Source organism: Salmo salar, chromosome 06, assembly GCF_965601325.2.
Source record: "Salmo salar chromosome 06, fSalSal1, whole genome shotgun sequence".
Taxonomy (NCBI): domain Eukaryota; kingdom Metazoa; phylum Chordata; class Actinopteri; order Salmoniformes; family Salmonidae; genus Salmo; species Salmo salar.
The window spans coordinates 92,604,120-92,618,758 of NC_138296.1; the positions used below are offsets into that span (position 1 = coordinate 92,604,120).

At 44.4% G+C, this 14,639-nt stretch overlaps 1 protein-coding gene across 1 annotated transcript; it reads left to right on the forward strand.

Annotated features, from left to right (window-relative positions):
- The first annotated feature begins 892 nt into the window (after positions 1-892).
- si:ch211-63o20.7 (serine/threonine kinase 35) lies at positions 893-10,874 on the forward strand. Its single transcript, NM_001173733.1, is given in 4 exon segments — positions 893-994; positions 3,030-3,888; positions 7,256-7,487; positions 9,827-10,874. Coding segments are annotated over 3 exon segments (1,251 nt in total). The 5' UTR covers positions 893-994; positions 3,030-3,108; the 3' UTR covers positions 10,066-10,874.
- Positions 10,875-14,639: the final 3,765 nt, after the last annotated feature.

A 14,639-nucleotide genomic window follows, 5' to 3' on the forward strand; every position in this document is an offset into this window, starting at 1 on the left:
CCCGTAAATTCAGCATGGTCAGATTGTCCATTCATAAATCCAGAGTGTTTTGCACTTGGAGCCTTCAGAGGGCACACTGGATGCTCTGGCTGAGGAGTAGGCTTGATCCGAGCATTCTGACCTCACAACTGCAGTCAAGCACCAAGGCTAACGGGCTAACTTGCTAGCTACTTCCAGACACAAATGAGATAACACCTCACTCTGACCATTTTACTTGCCCTAGCAGAGCTGTTTAGGCTGTTTTCATGTTATCCAGAGCGTTGGAGACTAAATGTGATGCTTGCAACAATTTAATTGCGCTTTTTTGCCGATGTTTACTGACACCAGCCATATTCAACTGGTGTTTGTAAATTAATTAGTTATTCTGCGCTCTGGCACACTCAGACGAAAGTGGCTATCTACTGCGATTTCAGAGCAGTGAATAAATTATCTGTCGGCATATATAAAATTGTACCGAAACGACCTGTTTCCATCACAGATGTTGTGATAATTTTTTTGTATTACAGTATGACTTTACTCGCATAAAAACTGGATGGAAACGTGTCTACTGACAGTCAATAAACCAAGTAGACTACCCAGCTGCTATTGATTGCATTGGTGTCTATGGGAGACACCTAGTTAAGTAGACCGCAAGTGACACGTTTTTCTCAACAGCAAACTGCCTGAGTGAACTATCTTAATTTATCCACCATTTTGATTAAATTATATGAAACGTTCCGACATTGGACATTTCGAATTATATCAAACATGCATCTTCGTTAATTGGCCAATGATACAAGTAAACGTTGTTACGTACGGTTCTGTAGCCTATCACAGCGCACGTTTGTCTAAGAGCGGGACGTTCCAAAAGGAGACGAAAGTTCTGCAAATCCATCTTTGTTTTCATTTGACTCGACGATGTTGGTGTCCGTTTCAGATTAATCTGTTAGTCAAGTTATTAACAGAGACACATAGCTATAATTAACTTTTAGTGAAAAAAATATCAACTCTATGGGTAAGTGTAATTTACGTAATGTAGCTAAATTAAAAATGTCTCGATACGTTTAGCAAGCTAACCAGTTAGCCAACCGTAACTCAAACGAGAAGAACGCTCAGTTGTTACCAAGGCAAGCGATTGAAATATGCAGTTCTGGTAAATTATTTTTGAAAAGTGAAAGTCAGTTGAAAGAACATTACTACTGTTAATGTCTTCTCAACTAGCTTGGTACCCACATTTTACTATAGTCAGTAAAGTCGACAATTTAGCTAACGTTCTCGTTAGCTAACTACTTTAGCTACTGTTAATGCCTGTTAGCAAACAACATGTTGACAAATTAGTTAACGTTAGATAATTCTCGCGGGCTTCTAGGTAGCTAACATTTGCCCATTAAAACAGATGGTAAATGTTAGTAAACATGAATGCATAACGTTACATTTTCATATTGCCATCTAAAGGTCGCAATTGTAAATGAGAACTTGTTCTCAACTTGCCTATCTGGTTAAATAAAGGTGAAATAAATAAAAAGAAATAAAGGCATTATAGTGCAGCCACTCTAGCATTGGTGGTGGAACATTGTTCCATAAAGAAAGTAACGTTATGCGTATTTTCCCTGTTGTTTTTCACCTAATCGACATTAAATCGAGTTAAAGAGGAAGTCGACGCATTTGCAGCTGAATATAAGTTTTATTTATGAACGGTCCACGGGGGATCCGTTTGTTAAACCAGTTGAATACAATGAATGTCTTTGGACTGTAAGATGAAATGACTAACTCCATCTACCGGCCTTTGGACTATTCACTAAATCCTCTGTTTAAACGCAAATGCGCCTTGTACTCGATATAGTTTTGGAAATATTTTAAACTTAACATTCATATACGCGAGAAATAATGTTTCAAATACATAATATACAGTTAATGTTCACAGTTTAGTAAAGTTGCACCTGCCTGTATTTAAGAACACTGCCTAACTGAGACTACACTCCTCAGAGATCCTTTCTCTAAGAGACAATTTATGCTTGATCCGAACATGTGGTCAAAGGTGCAGTATGGATGGTGTGATGCAATTGCGAAGTTTCTGGAGGCACGTAGAGGCCAAATTGAGTCCATACCCACATCCTTGTGTGCCTTATAGCTCCACATTGACATGCTTGGTTGATGGTAGGTGAAGGTGGGAGGTCCTGTATAAACACAAACTTACTTCCTTGACAAAAGCTCTGCTCTGCCTGGAGAAGCGCAAGAAGTATGATTGCCCTGACTTCTGCAGAGGCCATATCACTGTAAATGCTGCATGGCCAATGCAGACATCTGAAGGATCGTGTAGCGCCTTAGGGTTAGTGCTATCCGGAATCCTTGGGACATCCTAACCTTAACTCCTACCCTAACCTTAGCCATAACCCTTACCTAGCCTAAACTGTTTTACATTTCAACTTCAATGGGGTGACATCAGAGTTGGGATGTCCCAAGGATACCGTTTAGACTTTCCCCTCTTAGTGACTCTGGGAAGATCTCAATTGTAAACTCCTCGTGTCCTCTTTTCTCGTCTCCTTCTCAAAATCCATTGGAGGAGAAGGTCACAGGGGAGGGACCTCTGGCCTTCTCATCCAATGGATATTGACAAAGAGGAATCAAGGAAATGCAATTGAGATTCTGCCCAATTGAGCATAATTGGGGACAAAGTTTCGTATCATGTTTTGAAAATTCTGTCGGGTGCAACCAGGATGCGACTTTGCTAAACTATGTACATTTAACTGTGTCTTTTGTATTTGAAAGATTCTTTTCACTGTTAACTTCCGGATGTTTGTAAAAACAAATTGCAAGTGAGGGCTATTAACGTTTCTAATTGTAGTGGGATTGTAGTTCACATGGTCCCAGCTGCCCTCCATACAATCAGCTGATAACCCAAAAGGGTGTATGATGGAAGAACCTTTGGGTTTTCGAGAGCTACTTGTTGCTAAGTTTATTTGCTCAAACTGGAAAGACTGAGATCATATCATGTCTCATCAATTTCATGCTAGCTACAACTAGCTAACAATATTTTTGTCCTTTTGCAGACATGGTGAACTCAAACACTGACTTCAAACCAAGAATCTAAGAACAATCCAAGTTCCTGCTTATATAGTGAGTCAGAAGATGGAGGAGTTGTACACCCTTGAGAGGGAGGTCGGGCGAGGCAGCTACGGGGTGGTCTTCGAGGGCCACATGTCTAAAACAGGCGAGCGGGTTGCCATAAAACGCCTGCCTTGTAGTAGCCCAGAGTGCATCGAGCTTTACCTCCAGGAGCTGTGGGCCATGAGGGCCACTGCCAAGAACCACCCCAACGTCATCGCCCTCCATGGCTGCCTGCTGCAGACTGGACCCAAGACCCTGCAGCCCCTCAGGCCAGGCAGGCTGCCTCTGGACCTGGTGGAGAGCGCCCTAAAAGGCAGCGTGGTGGGGATAGAGCAGAACCAGGAGGAGAAAAGGACTAAGTCAGACTCCTCCCGGTCTAAAACTAAGAACAGAACTAACTCAGGTGGTCTCTTTAAGAGCAGATTGAGAACTAACTCAGAGTCAGACTTCTTCATGTCCAAATCCCAGGAAACAACTAACTCTGACTTATCCATGTCCAAAACGCCTGTGAGGAAAATGTCTGGCCTCTCCAGGTCCAGAAAGAGACCTGCCCCCACCAGAGAGAAGGAGAACCGTGGTCCCAGGCGCTGCTTGGCCCTGTGGCTGGTGATGGAGTACTGTGATGGGGGAGACCTGAACCACTACCTGTTGTCCAGACCTCCAGACAGCCAGAGGAACCACAGCGTGGTCCAGCAGCTAAGCTCAGCCATAGCCTTCCTCCACCGCCTCCGCATTGTACACAGAGACCTGAAGCCAGACAACGTGCTTGTCTCGCTCACGCCTAATGGGCCTCTCATTAAGGTAGGTGCGCCAACATTGAAAGGGAAGTGAAAGGGGTGTGTGCGTGCTAAGAAGGTGAACACTTCAGTGTAACCAGATCAAATGTAATTTGTGACATGCGTCGAATACAACAGGTGTAGACCTTACTGTGCTTACTTACAAGGCCTTAACCAACAATGCAGTTAAAGAAACATACAGAAGAAAATATTTACTTCGTTTTATTTTTTAACTTTAGTTTATTTAGTAACACAAAATTACATAACAATGAGGGTATAAACCGGGGGTACCGGTACCGAGTCAATGTGTGGGGGTACAGGTTAGTTGAGGTAATTTTTACATGTAGGTAGAGGTAAAGTGACTATGCATAGATAATAAACAGCGAGTAGCAGCAAGGGGAAATGCAGAGGATGGGAGTTGCCAATGTAATTAGTCCTGTGGCCATTTGATTAATTGTTCAGCAGTCTTATAGCTTATGTGTAGAAGCTGTTAAGGAGCCCTTTGGACCTAGACTTGGCGCTCTGGTACTGCTTTCTGTGCAGTAGCAGAGATCACAGTCTATGATTTGGGTGACTGGAGTCCTTGACAATTTTTTTAGGCCTTCCTCTGACACCGCCTAGTATATAGATCCTGGATGGCAGGAAGCTTTGCCCCAGTGATGTACTGGGCCGTACGCATTACCCTCTGTAGCACCTTACGGTCGGATGCCGAGCAGTTTGCAATACCAGGCGGTGATGCAACCAGTCAGGATGCTCTCGATGGTGCAGCTGTGTAACTTTTTGAGGATCTGGGGACCCATGTCAAATCTTTTCAGTCTCCTGAGGGGGAAAAGGTGTTGTCGTGCGCTCTTCACGACTGTCTTGGTGTGTTTGGACCATGATAGTTTGTTGGTGATGTGGACACCAAGGAACTTGAAGCTCTCAACCCGCTCCACTACAGCCCCGGCAATGTTAATGGGGGCCTGTTTGGCCCTCCTTTTCCTGTAGTCCACGATCATTTCCTTCGTCTTGCTCACATTGAGGGAGAGGTTCTTATCCTGGCACCACACTGCCAGGTCTCTGACCACCTCCCTATTGGCTGTCTCATCGTTGTTGGTGATCAGGCCTACCACTGTTGTCGTCAGCAAACTTAATGATGGTGTTGGAGTTGTGCCTGGCCACGCAGTCGTGGGTGAACAGGGAATACAGGAGACGACTAAGCACGCATCCCTGAGGAGCTCCTGAGTTGAGGATCAGCATGGCGGATGTGTTGTTGCCTACTCTTACCACCTGAGGGCGGCCCGTCAGGAAGTCCAGGATCCAGTTGAAGAGGGAGGTGTTTAGTCCCAGTGTCCTTAGCTTAGTGATGAGCTTTGTGGGCACTATGGTGTTCAACGCTGAGCTGTAGTCAATGAATAGCATTCTGACATAGGTGTTTCTTTTTTTCCAGGTGGGAAAGGGCAGTGTGGAGTGCGATAGAGATTGTGTCATCTGGATCTGTTGCCGGTATGCGAATTAGTGGGTCTAGGGTTTCTGGGATGATGGTGTTGATGTGAGCCATGACCAGCCTTTCAAAGCACTTCATGGCTACCGACGTGAGTGCTACGGGGCGGTACCTTCGCATTCTTGGGCACAGGGACTATGGTGGTCTGCTTGAAACATGTAGGTATTAGACTCGGTCAGGGAGACGTTGACAATATCAGTTAAGACACTTGCCAGTTGTTCCGCACATGCTTTGAGTACACGTCCTGGTAATCCATCTGGCCCCGCGGCTTTGTGAATTTTGACCTGTTTAAAGGTCTTGCTCACATCGGCTACGGAGAGGGTGATCACACAGTCATCCGGAACAGCTGGTGCTCTCATGCATGCTTCAGTGTTGCTTGCCTCGACGTGGGCATAAAAGGCATTTTAGCTCACGTCACAGGGCAGCTCCCGGCTGGGTTTCCCATTGTAGTCCGTAATAGTTTGCAAGCCCTGCCACATCCGACGAGCATCAGAGCCGGTGTTGTAGGATTCAATCTTAGTCTTGTTTTGACGCTTTGCCTGTTTGGTAGTTCATCTACCAAACAGCTATGAATCCCGGAACATATTCCAGTCTGTGCTAGAAAAACAGTCCTGTAGCATAGCATCCGCATCATCTGACCAGTTCCGTATTGAGCAAGTCACTGGTACGTCCTGCTTTAGTTTTTGCTTGTAAGCAGAAATCAGGAGGATGGAATTATGGTTAGATTATTCAAATGGAGGGAGGGCTTTGTACGTGTCTCTGTGTGGAGTAAATGTGGTCAAGGTTTTTTTTCCCCCCTCTGGTTGCACACGTGACATGCTGGTAAATATGAGGTACAACAGATTTAAGTTTGCCTGCATTAAAGTCCCCGGCCACTAGGAGCGTCACTTCTGGAGGAGCATTTTCTTGTTTGCTTATGGCCTTATACAGCTGGTTGAGTGTGGTCTTAGTGCCAGCATTGGTTTGTGGTGGTAAATAGACTGCTCTGAATAATATAGATGAGAACTCTCTTGGTAGATACACTACCACAGGCGAGCAGTACCTCGAGACTTCTTTAATATTAGACATTGCGCACTCTGTCCTGCCGATGCACGGAAACCCAGCCAGCTCTATATTATCCGTATCTTAATTCAGCCACGACTCGGTGAAACATAAGATATTGCCGTTGTTAATGTCCCGTTGGTAGGATAGTCTCGACCATAGATCATCCAGTTTATTCTCCAGTGATTGCACGTTGGCCAATAGAACCAATGGTAGTGGTGATTTACTCACACTCCTACGAATCCTCACAAGGCACCCCGACATTCTCCCTTTGTATCTCCACCTTTTCTTCACGCGAATGACGGGCTATTTGGGCCTTGTCTCCGGAAAGCAGTATATCCTTTGCGTCGGACTTATTAAAGGAAAAAATCTTTGTCCAGTTTGAGGTGAGTAATCGCTGTTCTGATATCCAGAAGCTCTTTTCGGTTATAAGAGACAGTAGCAGCAACATTTTATGTACAAAATAAGTTAGAAACAATGCAGTAAAACAAAACAAAATAATACAGTTGGTTAGGAGCCCGTAAAACGGCAGCCACCCCTCCGGCGCCGGGGCCCTGGGCCGGGGCCCCCCCGCGCCATTATATGTAGGGTCCTACATATAGGGACACAGATGGCGCAATCCCCTCCAGCGTCATTATAACATGGTTGTACTGAACACCGGTGCAACCATGGTCCCAACTTAAAAGTACATAGACAAACTGTAAGAAAAGTTCTACTAAAAGGGTGAACGGTTCATTAGCTAGGATTTTTTATTTTTTTATTTTTTATAATTAACAGCCAAACACAGACAGTTCATTTAAATCCTCAGCTTGATACTGTAATAATATTCACTGTCTTCAATCTTCCATTCCACACTACCTTCCTTTAGGTGGCTGACTTTGGCCTGAGTAAGATGAGCGTTGAGGGGAGCCAGGGGATGGAAGGAGACACCAGACAGCACTTCTCCTCTACATGTGGCTCTGACTTCTACATGGCTCCAGAGGTGTGGGGTGGCCTCAGCTACACGGCCCAGGCAGACATCTTCTCCCTGGGGGTGATGTTCTGGGCCGTCCTGGAGAGACTCACCTTCTTGGAGGAGGGCTCCACACAGGAACAACTGGGTGAGTTGGAGGGAGGGAGGGCTCCACACAGGAACAACTGGGTGAGTTGGAGGGAGGGAGGGAGGGCTCCACACAGGAACAACTGGGTGAGTTGGAGGGAGGGAGGGAGGGCTCCACACAGGAACAACTGGGTGAGTTGGAGGGAGGGAGGGCTCCACACAGGAACAACTGGGTGAGTTGGAGGGAGGGAGGGAGAGCTCCACACAGGAACAACTGGGTGAGTGGGAGGGAGGGAGGGAGAGCTCCACACAGGAACAACTGGGTGAGTTGGAGGGAGGGAGGGAGAGCTCCACACAGGAACAACTGGGTGAGTGGGAGGGAGGGAGGGAGAGCTCCACACAGGAACAACTGGGTGAGTTGGAGGGAGGGAGGGCTCCACACAGGAACAACAGGGTGAGTTGGAGGGAGGGAGGGAGAGCTCCACACAGGAACAACTGGGTGAGTTGGAGGGAGGGAGGGAGAGCTCCACACAGGAACAACTGGGTGAGTTGGAGGGAGGGAGGGAGAGCTCCACACAGGAACAACAGGGGGAAGGAGTGTGTGTTGTCTTGACCTGTGGCAGCCTATGGAAAACAAATGTATGTTGACTATCTGTAAAAAGATTCAGAGGGGTTAGTTACGCTGATCCTTGAATATGAGTGCTCCGGTTTAAATTTTGGCTCTTCAGAGTCGGAGGATGATGATGCAGTAGAATATAGACTGTCATATTTCATTCTCTAAAATGTCTGGTCTAAAACGAGCAGCTCTGTTGGAGGAAAACACTCTGCTACAGGTTTACAATAAAATACCTTCCTTCTCCACCTCCTTTAAAAAACCTTCCTTCTCCACCTCCTTTAAAATACCTTACTTCTCCACCTCCTTTAAAATACCTTACTTCTCCACCTCCTTTAAAATACCTTCCTTCTCCACCTCCTTTAAAATACCTTCCTTCCCCACCTCCTTTAAAATACCTTACTTCTCCACCTCCTTTAAAATACCTTACTTCTCCACCTCCTTTAAAATACCTTCCTTCTCCACCTCCTTTAAAAAACCTTCCTTCTCCACCTCCTTTAAAATACCTTACTTCTCCACCTCCTTTAAAATACCTTACTTCTCCACCTCCTTTAAAATACCTTCCTTCTCCACCTCCTTTAAAATACCTTCCTTCCCCACCTCCTTTAAAATACCTTCCTTCTCCACCTCCTTTAAAATACCTTACTTCTCCACCTCCTTTAAAATACCTTCCTTCCCCACCTCCTTTAAAATACCTTACTTCTCCACCTCCTTTAAAATACCTTACTTCTCCACCTCCTTTAAAATACCTTACTTCTCCACCTCTTAAAATACCTTCCTTCTCCACCTCCTTTAAAATACCTTACTTCTCCACCTCCTTTAAAATGGCTACCTTACTTCTCCACCTCCTTTAAAATGGCTACCTTACTTCTCCACCTCCTTTAAAATGGCTACCTTACTTCTCCACCTCCGTTTCAAGTGGGTTATCAACCTGAATGAAAATGTCTTTATTACCGAAGACAATACTGGATTTGAATATAAAACGGTAAACTGAGGCTTCATTATGTTGCCCATGGTTTGGTGGGTGAATGGATGGATGGGGTGAGTTAGGGAGGGAGGGAGGGAAATTTCCTAGGCCAGTAAAGTAGTGGCTCATTTCTCCTCTGCCTCCTTTTGTCTTCCCAGAGCCCATGAATGGATGATTGTTCTACTCCAGTAATTATTACAATCGGTCATATTCTCCTGGTTGAAGGATCAAGATGAGGGCTTGTTGTTTTTCCTACATATAAACATTCTATTTTCACTGAAAATGCAATACTGATATCTTTTCCTGTACCTGTGTGGTGCTACAGGTGTTTGTGTTTTTAAGGCGTCAGCATGTTTCAGTTCAGCTGGCGCCTAGCAGAACTCGGCTAACCGAACGTCTGTACCTACATACTCTCAAGACCTTTGCTTGAAAAATGAGAAATGCAGCAATAGTACTGTTTGTCCATTTTGAGATGCTGTAGCTCGTATACACTATCTAAAAATTGTCCGAATTAATCTGAGAACTCAAGAAATGTGTCCATTACTTTTGACATTTTTGATCTTAGTTGCGCAATTTTACATCAAACTCAGATGTTTGGGCGTGGACTTCGGCTCCGAACTTGCCTCCCGGGGGGGGGGGGAGAAATGGTGTGCCTGAACATCCGGGGGGGGGAAAGACCCTCACCGAAGTCCAAAAGGAACAAAAAAACATTACAAAATATCATCAAAGTATATGCACAAACTCTAGCCATCTGTTTTGACTGGGAAACATGCAGACTCCTTAAAGGTGTTAGTAGTGATATACAGTATTTTTCCTACAGGTGCGTATGTGTGTAAGGCCCGCTGGCTGATGCCCCTGGGCGAGGCGTTGTGTGAGAACCCAGACCTTCAGGTGTGTATCCCCATGAAGTCCCGCCGTGCCCCCTCTCTACCGCCCCCTCCTGGCCAGGCTGTCTGCACCCTGCTACTGGACATGCTGGCCTCAGACCCTGACGCCCGGCCCACCGCCGCCCAGCTGGAAGACAGGGTCCGCTCTGCCATTGAGGAGGACGCACAGTGACGGTCTGCGTCCCAAAGGTTACCCTATTCCCTATATAGTGCACTACTTTTGACCAGGGCCCTTAGGGTTTCGTTTAAAAGTAGTGTATTATACTGGGATATTGGACCCTGGTCAAAATAAGTGCCCTAGATGGGGAATGGGATGCATAGCTGGTGACCGAGCTTCTATATCTAATGTACTGAACACTCAGTCAGTCTTATCTGCTAGCTGTGTGAAGGACCATGATGGCGTTAAACCCACAACCTTGGGTTGATGTTGCCACTTGTCAGTACCATGCTAACCACTGGTGCTTCTCTTCTTCTTATCAATATATTCAGTTGTATGTGGTCCCTACAGAAATTGAACCCACAACCTTGGTGACCCAATGCTCTAGCCATCTTATGGTCAATTAGAAACTTGTGTTAACTTGCCAGCACCATGTACGTACCAAGTCACCAGGAACAACTACTGCTACATGGGAACCTATGGTTCTAAGATGTACCTAGCTTTAAAGATGCTTTTGGGAAACCGGGCCCTAGTCTCACTCTGAGGGAAGCTAACTGTTCTTTAGGCACATCAATAGACCTACTGGGTTAGGGAGGGAGTAGTGTTTTTGTCTTCGATGCTACGAAACAGTACGTTACATGCTTTCACTGTTTGGTTCGCTAGACTATAGGCCTACGTTGTGGTCAGAAATGGTTTGCACCTAATATTTATTATTTCATTAATCATGTAATTTACTTGAATGATACCACTTGATGCATATACGTGTATTAAACTGTAACATTTTATTTTAAGGGAATGTGATTTAATAAATACATATTTATGGAGTTTGAGTCTGTCAGTGTCTTTAATCAATATGATGCTCAGTTATTTTTGCATTTGAGATACTTTTGTATATAACAGTACATTTGGGAAAGTATTCAGACCCCTTCGCTTTTCCCACATTTTGTTACGTTACAGCCTTATTCTAAAATGGATTCAATTGTTGTTTTTTTCCCCCTCATCAATCTACACACAATACCCCATAATGACGGAGCAGAAACAGGTTTTTAGAATTTGAAATATCACATTTCCATAAGTATTCAGCCCCTTTACTCAGTACTTTGTTGAAGCACCTTTGGCAGTGATTTACAGCCTCGAGTCTTCTTTGGTATGACACTACAAGCTTGGCACACCTGTATTTGGGGAGTTTCTCCCATTTCTTCTCTGTGGATCCTTTCAAGCTCTGTCAGGTTGGATGGGGAGTGTCGCTGCACAGCTATTTTCAGGTCTCGCCAGAGATGTTCGATTGGGTTCAAGTCCGGGCTCTGGCTGGGGCACTCAAGGACATTTAGAGACTTGTCCCGAAGCCACTCCTGCGTTGTCTTGGCTGTGTGCTTAGGGTCGTTGTCCTGTTGGGGCGAAGGTTCAACTTCCAGTCTGAGGTCCTGAGTGCTCTGGAGCAGGTTGTCCTTCTGGAAGGTTCTCCTATTGACAGAGCTCCAGCATTTCTCAGTGGAAGAGTGACCATCGGGATCTTGGTCACCTTCCTCTTCTCCCCCGATTGCTCAGTTTGGCCGGGCGGCCAGCTCTAGGAAGAGTCTTGGTGGTTCCAAAATTCTTCCATTTAAGAATGATGGAGACCACTGTGTTATTGGGGACCTTCAATGCTGCGGAAATGTTTTGGTACCCTCCCCCAGATCTGTGCCTCGACACAATCCTGTCTCGGAGCTCTACGGACAATTCCTTCAACCTCATGGCTTGGTTTTTGCTCTGACATGCACTGTCAACTGTGGGACCTTATATAGACAGGTGTGTGCCTTTCCAAATCATGTCCAATCAATTGAATTTGGACTCCAATCAAGTTGTAGAAACATCTCAAGGATGATCAATGGAAACAGGATGCACCGGAGCTCAATTTAGAGTCTCATAGCAAAGGGTCTGAATACTTATGTAAGTAAGGTATATCAGTAAAAAAAAAATGTGTAATACATTTTCAAAAATGTCTAAACCTGTTTTCACTTTTGTCATTATAGGGTATTGTGTGTAGATTGATGAGGAAAATAAATACATTCATTCATTTTAGAATAAATCTGTAACGTAACAAAATGTGGAAAAGGTGAAGGGGTCTGAATACTTTCAGAATGCACTGTGTAGTATGTAGACACCCCTTCAAATTAGTGGATTCGGCTATTTCGGTCACACCTGTTTGACGGGTGCATAAAATCGAGCACTCAACCATGCAATCTCCATAGACAAACATTGGCAGTAGAATGGCCATACTGAAGAGCTCAGTGACTTTCAATGTGGCACCGTCATAGGATGCCACCTTTCCAACAAGTCAGTAAGTTACATTTCTGCCCTGCTAGAGCTGCCCCCGGTCAACTGTCAGTGCTGTTATTGTGAAGTGGAAATGTCTAGGAGCAGCAACGGCCACACAAGCTCACAGAATGGGACTGTCGAGTGCTGAAGCTTGTAAAAATTGCCTGTCCTCGGTTGCAACACTCACTACTGAGTTCCAAACTGCCTCTGGAAGCAACGTCAGCACAAGGACTTTGTCGGGAGCTTCATGAAATGGGTTCAATCTTTACTAATGACAAGCCACTGGCTTTGAGTAAAGCTGTTCAGTCGTGTGGTCAAGTGCCACAAAACGGTACTTAGGATAATTGCAATTGTCTCAGAACAGGGCAGCACGGCTGGTCCTTGGATGTACACAGAGAGCTAATATTAATAATATGCATGTCAATCTCTCCTGGCTCAAAGTGGAGGAGAGATTGACTTCATCACTACTTGTATTTATGAGAGGTATTGACATGTTGAATGCACCGAGCTGTCTGTTTTGAACTACTGGCACACAGCTCGTACACCCATGCATACCCCACAAGACATGCCACAAGAGGCCTCTTAACAGTCCCCAAGTCCAGAACAGACTATGGGAGGTGCACAGTACTACATAGAGCCATGACTACATGGAACTCTATCCCACATCAAGTAACTGATGCAAGCAGTAAAATTAGATTTAAAAAAAAAACCCAGAAAGAAATACACCTTATGGAACAGCAGAGACTGTGAAGCAACACAAACAGGCACATGCATACATACGCACTATACACATGGTGGTGTGAAATCTGTCAATGTATTGTCATGTTTTTAAAATTGTATAAACTGCCTTAATTTTGCTGGACCCCAGGAAGAGTATCTGGGTAGCTAATGGTGATCCATAATAAATACAAATACTAACCCCTCCAGGCTATGCTTTAGTTTATATGATTCTGCCAATTACAGCAAGCCTGAGAGTACTCATCTGGGGTCTCCTGAGGAACACAACCTCTGATAGGCTACTCTAGATTCTAGAACACATCATCATAGGAAGTGCTGCCATGGTGATGGAGCCAGGTACTTTAACGTAAATGGCTTTTCAGAGTCAGAGACAAAGGGAGATCTTTTGATGTTGAAAAGTTAAAATATTGTATTATTTTCATAATACATAGTGCTTTCAGAAAAACTTTATAGTTAATATTTCTCTACTCTGTTTTTGACAGGAAACTCATGCAGTATAATTAGATTGTTTTTAATCTTATCAACACAGGGATTCTCTGATTATATCCATTTTGTGACTAGAGATGTTATCAGTCTCTGTGCTAACATCGGGGGGGGGGGGTTGTTGACGTTGACACTAAATGGTTTACTGAATTCCCACGTTAAACAACAGTAATACTTTTCATACAAACATTTTCCCATTCGTTTCATGTTCCTAGCATTAATCCTTCCATTTACTGTGCATGCTTTCGGATGGATAAGCTTTCAGATGGATAAGCGTTCGGATGGATAAGCTTTCAGATGGATAAGCGTTTCTGATGGATAAGCTTTCAGATGGTTAAGCTTTCAGATGGATAAGCTTTCGGATGGATAAGCTTTCGGATGGATAAGCTTTCAGATGGATAAGCTTTCGGATGGATAAGCTTTCGGATGGATAAGCTTTCAGATGGATAAGCTTTCGGATGGATAAGCTTTCAGATGGATAAGCGTTTCTGATGGATAAGCTTTCAGATGGTTAAGCTTTCAGATGGATAAGCTTTCGGATGGATAAGCTTTCGGATGGATAAGCTTTCAGATGGATAAGCGTTTCTGATGGATAAACTTTCAGATGGTTAAGCTTTCAGATGGATAAGCTTTCTGATGGATAAGCTTTCAGATGGATAAGCTTTCGAAGCAGAGCTGAGTAGTAAAGGCAGTTGAATGAAGAAATGACGTGGTCCAAGTCACCAGTTACACATTCTGTGTTCCCGTGCTGTTTTTGTTAACAGTTCTATCATGATCCAAGCTGTGTAATGTTTCTAATCAGGTCCCAGATCTGTTTGTGCTATCATTCCACTCCTTGCCCCTCACGAGTGGCATGATGTCCACAAACAGACCGGTACCCAGGCTATAATATTTCTAAATATATTTATGGAAAATTATATACTGAACCAAATATAAATACAACATGTAAAGTGTTGTTCTCATGTTTCATGATGTGAAGTAAAAGATCCCAGAAATGTTCCATGCTCACAAAAAGCTTACTAATCTAAAATGTTGTGAACTAATGTGTTTACATCCCTGTTAGTGAGCAT